The sequence below is a fragment of the Trichechus manatus genome, unplaced genomic scaffold (genome assembly GCF_000243295.1).
Source record: "Trichechus manatus latirostris isolate Lorelei unplaced genomic scaffold, TriManLat1.0 scaffold00090, whole genome shotgun sequence".
In the NCBI taxonomy this organism is placed as follows: domain Eukaryota; kingdom Metazoa; phylum Chordata; class Mammalia; order Sirenia; family Trichechidae; genus Trichechus; species Trichechus manatus.
Genome location: NW_004444026.1, coordinates 11,216,873 through 11,223,457, shown reverse-complemented (window position 1 = coordinate 11,223,457; position 6,585 = coordinate 11,216,873). Strand labels below are relative to the sequence as shown.

At 38.7% G+C, this 6,585-nt stretch overlaps 1 protein-coding gene across 1 annotated transcript in view; it reads right to left on the bottom strand.

Annotated features, from left to right (window-relative positions):
- ADAM28 (ADAM metallopeptidase domain 28) overlaps window positions 1-6,245 on the bottom strand; it is a 114,931-nt gene extending 108,686 nt beyond the window's left edge. The window contains exon 1 of the mRNA XM_023736694.1: window positions 6,108-6,245. Coding sequence (XP_023592462.1) covers window positions 6,108-6,159 — 52 coding nt within the window. The 5' untranslated portion in view covers window positions 6,160-6,245. The remainder of the gene's footprint in view (window positions 1-6,107) is intronic.
- Window positions 6,246-6,585: the final 340 nt, after the last annotated feature.

The following is a 6,585-nucleotide window of genomic DNA, read 5'->3' as shown; positions in this document are numbered from 1 at the left end:
AGCACAACTTGTACAAGGAAAGGTCATGGAAGCTCCATAGACATATCCAGACTCCCTAAGGGACTGAATTGCTGGGCGGAGGGCTGGGGGATCATGGTCTCGGGGAACATCTAGCTCAATTGAAATAACACAGTTTATAAAGACAATGTTCTACATTCTACTTTGGTGAGTAGCGTCCGGTGTCTTAAAAGCCTGTGAGCAGCCATCTAGGATACTCCACTGGTCTCACCCCTTCGGGAGCAAGGGAGAATGAAGAGAACAGGATACAAGGAAAAGATTAGTTCAAAGGACTAATGGACTACAGCTACCACGGCCTCCATCAGACTAAGTCCAGTACAGCTAGATGGTGCCGGGCTACCACCACTGACTGCTCTGACTGGGATCACAACAGAGGTCCTGGACAGAGCTGGAGAAGGATGTAGAACAAAATTCTAACTCAGAAAAAAAAGACCGGATTTACTGGTCTGACAGACTGGAGAAACCTCAATAGTATGGCCCCCAGACACCTTTTTAGCTCAGTGGTGAAGTCACTCCCGAGGTTCACTTTTCAGCCATGGATCGGACAGCCCCATAAAACAAAATGGGACTAATCAGGGACAGCAGTCCAGGGACAAGGACTAGAAGGCAGGAAGGGACAGGAAAGCTGGTGACAGGGAACCAAAGGGTGAGAAGGGACAGTGTTGACATGTCATGGGGTTCATTGTCATAGGGCAATATGTATACTAACTGTTTAATGAGAAACTATTTGCTCTGTAAACCTTCATCTAAGATACGAAAAATAATTATCTATGTGAGATCAAATTGACAACTGTAACTCAAAAGTTTTGATGGGAAGCTTAGGGGTAGTGAGTTGAAGATAATGGTGATGGAATATTTGGAAAAAGATAGTGAGAATAGCAGCACAACTGGAAGAATGTAATCGCTGTCATTGAATTGTACATGTAGAAACTTTCAAAACGCTGTAACTTTGGCTATGTATATTTTCACAGAAAAAAAAAGAAGGTCCTCCAAGGTCGAGAAGGGAAGCGTGTTGACATGTCATGGGGTTGTTAACAAATGTCATAAAACAATATGTGTACTAACTGTTTAATGAGAAACTATTTGTTCTGTAAACCCTCATCTAAAGTACAATTAAAAAAAAAAAAGGTGGGGGGGAAGCCAACACTGTTTTATTTTATTTTTTTACTTATTTGCCCTCGTGACCTAGTCCTGCTCTGCAGAGTGTAGTGCCAGGGGAAAGTCAACTGATCTGCTTTTGGCTGCTGAAGGTGGTAGACTGGAGTAGAAACCAGACAGCCAAGTGCTGCCCCAGCCCAACAAGTTACTAATGTGGTGACTTTGGAAAGGCTTTAGTTCTCTTCTCTGAGCAATGAGTAGGAGGGTTTCTAAAGGCAGTGCTAGCTCATGAAAACCCTCAAACCTAAATTATATGGTAATATAAATTTATGTTACTGTGGTTAACAAACATAACTGAGACACTCAAATGAGTATTATTAGTCAGTAATCTTGGAAGACAGAACACTTATCCCAATGATGTCTCAGAGAACAAATTTTTTCTTTTTTTAATTTTCTTCAGGAAATAAAGCAGAAACTTGCAAAATTTCCTAGTCATGTCAACTTCTTATTATTTTAGAATGGCTTTAATTCATTTCACCAGTCAAAATCCATTTACATATAACTGAAAAATAGAAAAAAGTGATTAAATTGGCTAATAACTCTGGGTCAAAAATGAGGTGGTAAAGTCATGAAACAGCTTTTCCTTTGGTGACTTGAGATTTACTCTACAGAAACATTTCGAAAACACTTAAAGCCATAGTACCAATACTGGAGTGCTGTAATTTTAGGTTTGATTTGGGCTAATTGTTAAAAAAGAGGGGGAAGATGAAATAGTCTTTGGAGCCAGTTCAGGAGTGCCTGGGTGGTACAACTGATTAACACACTTGACTGCTAACCTAAAGGTTAGAGGTTCAAGCCCACCCCCGGAAGGACCTTAGAGGAAAGACCTGTCAATCTACTTCTAAAAAATCAGCCATTGAAAACCCTGTTGAGCAGTTTTATCATGACACACATGGGGTGGCCATGAGTTGGAATCAACTCGGTAGCAACTGGTTTTGGTAAAGCCAATTCAAGTAGTCTGCAATTATGAAAATAAATACAAAAGCCCCTGTAAGCTATTTGAAGGGGTGACAACATTTGAATAGTTAAGGTCTAGTCAGCTGTATTAAGTAAGCCTCATTATTGTATGGGCTGGAGCACCATTTCATTCTGCTGTACATAACTGTCACCATGAGTCAGAGCCAACTGGACAGCAACTAACAACAACTGTAGAGTCACATCTCAAGAACTGAACCCACAAATCCCTCAGCTGCTCACTTCTTGCTGCCATTGAGGTAATCACTGGGCATCTTTTACTTCTATTTAATTAATTTTGATAAAGAAAATGAATAACTTTAGTTATAAAAAAACAACAGAACTTCAAAAGCCTAATGATACAATAAATTGATCATTTTTTTCATTGAGTTAAAACTATCATAGTCATCATCATTATTTCAAAACAATAAGGAAGAGGTAAGAAAATTACTGTGGCCAAAAAGTAACTGATGCATTGACACAGTTCCCTGCTGCCTCCCATAGCCCTATGACACAAAACAAACATACCACAGGGCACCAACATGCTGCCTGGTGTATTGCGATCAGTCAGTGCAATTAGTCCTGTTAAGTATGGAGTTCTTGAACTCATATATCTAACAGTGTTGCAGCCAGTGTAACTTTTTTAAAAATGCTTTTTTAAAACCCCTCTTTTATTAGTGGCTTTCATCCATAACGCACATGATGCTGACAGAAAATATTAGCCGAAGTTGCCTTCAAGTCATAAAACAATAACTGCCTCACTGATTCTTTTTCTAAAAGCTGAAAGTGATAACATACACACTCCACATTCAGAAGGGATGGGCAGGGAACAGACCTATCCATCCAACACAAGTTGTCTCTGATAACACACACTGATCTCCACGTTTCTAGCTTGTATTTGAATCCCAGTGTTTCATGAAATCAGAGATCATCAACTGGCTCTTGAATACGGAATCAAAATATATAAACTAGTTGAAAAATTTATTTCCAATTAATGAATTGTTTGATAGCCGAGAACCTCCTAATGGTAACAACAACAGAACAAAATATTTATTTTGAAAGCTTTTGTCAAACTCTCACTCTCTTCAGCTGGAAGTGAACAGATTTCTAGCTCTTCCCAAACTCTTGCAACACATGGCATTTTCTAAAGAAAACAGATAGAATTTCCCAGGCCCTTATTTTTTTCTGAAATCAAGAAGGCCCCTGAAACAACGACATCTGAGATATGACAAATCACAGAGCTAAATATTGTTTGGCTCATTCATCCTTAAGTCTGATGGCAGTTTAGCCTCCTCCCAGCTGAATAACATTAGGTTAATTATTTCAAAGCCTGTGGAACAAACACAGCTAACTGCCATCCAGGGATTACATGAATCCAAGGTGTAACACAATATGTTTCCTCTAATTCATTTTAATACTTGCTTTCTCTCCCTCATAAGATCTCCCACAGAACTCACATGTTGTATTAGTTTTGACCAGCAAAACAGGTTCAAGAAAAAGAACACTATTATTTTGGTTTGGGTTAGATCATTATTTTTACTGTTCATTAGTTTTAGAGACGCTAAAGCTCATTAACAAGACATTAGTCTGGACTGTTAATTTGTTTTTTTAAAATGGTTTGGGTCCATTTTGGAGTTTAGAATATTTATACATACTATGGACATTTTCATTTTTTGTTTATATCTGTTCAAAATTGTTTAAAACAATTTCTTTCCTAACTTGAAGACATGACCTTAAGTCCTGAATCAGAGTTTATTCAATGACATTGACTTAAGTGCTTGGCTTCTCTACAACCTCCCTCAAATTATCTTGTAATTTTAGACTTCACGAATTAAAAAAACATTGAAGAAGAAAATGCATCCTAATCAAGCCTATTCTTATGGCTGTTAATGTTAAATTGTATTTATTCTTTTGAGTCTTCTAGTCACTTTATGAAGGCAAGAAAGCTGTTAATTTGAAAGGAAATAATGTGTGAAAGCACTGTACTCTCTGAATATTCTTCTGGAATATAATAAAGACCTTTCTCTTTTTGTCAGTGCGCTTACTTCCTCACCCCCCAACACCTCTTACATGCTTTACAAAAATTTGTTGGGTTTTTTTTTTTTTTTTTCCTTCTCCTATAATGAAATCCCATGGGTCACTTTTCTCAGGGGATTGTGAAGCTCATTACAAACAGCTGGCCTTATTTTAGCACAGTTTTTCGTTTCAAGTATATGGGAGCTGGGTAAAAGTCATGACCAGAGGGGTACATATTTATTGTTTTAATGATGGCAGCAGAAAAACCAAAAAGGGAGAAAAGGAAGATTGCTTTATGTTTTACTTTCTGGCAGGGAAATAATCCAAATGGAAATAGTAACAGGGGTGTTTCAGTGCCCAGGGATCCACCCTTGAAAATATAAGATGCATGGTAAGGGAGAGGGCAGCTTTCTATCTGTCCCACCCGCTCACAAGAGCAACTTCAGGACCTCCATCCCCACACTGAGTACTTAGGGGGATGTCATTCTTTCAGTGGTTCTTAGTACCATATTGGAGCCCTGGTGGCACAGTGGTTAAGAGTTCAGCTGCTAATCAAAAGGTTTGCAGTTCAAATCCACCAGGCACTCCTTGGAAACCCTATGGGGCAGTTCTACTCTGTCCTACAGGGTCACTATGAGTCAGAATTGACTGGACGGCAACTTTTTTTTTTTTTTGTTTTAAGTACCATATTATGACTGTGCAGTCATAAGGAGCAGAATTGTTGGTGTGTGTGTTTAATTTTACTGAAAAAGGTGTAACATGGGTGGACACCAGTGTTAGCCGTGTGATTCTGTTAATGGATCCAGTTTAATATTTCAGCTTTTGGACAAAGGTAATGCCCAACAATTCTTATGTTTCAGCTACAAGAGGGGTCCCTCAGAGTATTTGCTGATAGCATTTCTGGAGGATACAGAAAAATGTTTCTATTAAATTTGATTCAAAAAAATATTAAATAAAACGTTTACAAGTTTGGAAAACAAATCAGAAACCAGGGGCAGGGAAAAATCATGTTTTTGTGAGGAAATAGTGGGTGTATGGGGGAGGAGAATCTTTCCCACCCTTATCCATATATTTCTTGTTGATAAACTGTTTACATTCCCCTGTAAGAATTCTAAAACCCAAGAGAAGGTTGGCCGGGGAAGGATTTCCAATCAGTGCAGCAAATGCGCTGACGTAAATAAACTGTAGAAACAGAAATAAGCAAAGGAAATACATTACCCAATCTAATTTAATCTGAAGCTCATTTGAGAGTTTCCCAGAAATGAAGAGACATGCTAGGCATGGTTTATCATTAGGCAGTAGTATTCCCGTGCTCTTGAAATTTTAAATAGTTGGTATAACCAGCAAAGTGGAAGTACATTAGCAACTTAATAGCAAAATTATTTTTGGTTAAGCAGTATCAAAACAATTGGTCAACTGTGTACTTGCAATTAGTCACGTTACTTATCACTAGTAATGAAAGCATTAAATGTGAAAATGTTCACTCAAAAGGCAAGAGAACCAGCCAACCTGGACCGAATAATGATGGCAAATATTTCCTAAGACCCTTTTACATAGCTAGAACCAGTCAAATCAGCTGCATCGTTACTGCTCTATAAACGACAAGGTGGATTTTGACTAATTCCACTTTTTAACTCAAAGATGACCTTAGCTGTTTGAATTTATGCTATATGAAAGCTTCCCTTTTATTTCTATACATTCTCTGAATACACATGTAAATATCGGTTAAAGACCTTCCTTTGTTTCTCCTTTACCTTGAGCCCTTATATCAGTTACAACCCCCAAAGCAACAGATTTAAATCAGCCCCACCTGGCTAGTAAAATTGGTTTGAAAAGCCCAACCAGTGCAGCCCTGCACATTAAAATCATCTACAAAATAAAACTACTGGCAGAAGATGAAAAGCAGGCAGCTCTTACCAAACTTGTGCCTAAGGGAATGTGAAAAGGAGTTGAGCACCCACCTGGAACTGGAGAAAGGAGGAAAGCGGTGGTAAAAAGAAGCCCTTGCAGCATGCTGAGTGGTCCCAGGAGTACAGTGTCTGTCCTACTCGCTCAAACAAACCTGTGCTGCTGGGTCTGTCCCTGCCTCTTCTCAAGTGAGGCAGCGTGAAACTCCTGGGTTCATGCTTGTCTCTGCTTTAAGGAAGTGTTTATTAAAGGTGTTGCACAACTTTGAAGCTGTGGTCCTGCTGCAATGGCACAGCAGGCGGAAGTTCTGGCTGCCTTGTGGCTCTAAGATCTCTTCACCATAAAATATTGTTTCCCTCTCCTTTCCTTCCATACTCCCCACACAAAAATAGTACATTTCCAATATTTTACTGTAGTCTGATAAGCTTCAATGAGGTAACTACTTTGATGTCTTGATAAATGTGCCAGTCACACAGTGTAGATTAACCAAGTAATATATGTACATTTAAGTACTTACAAGTGTATATATAT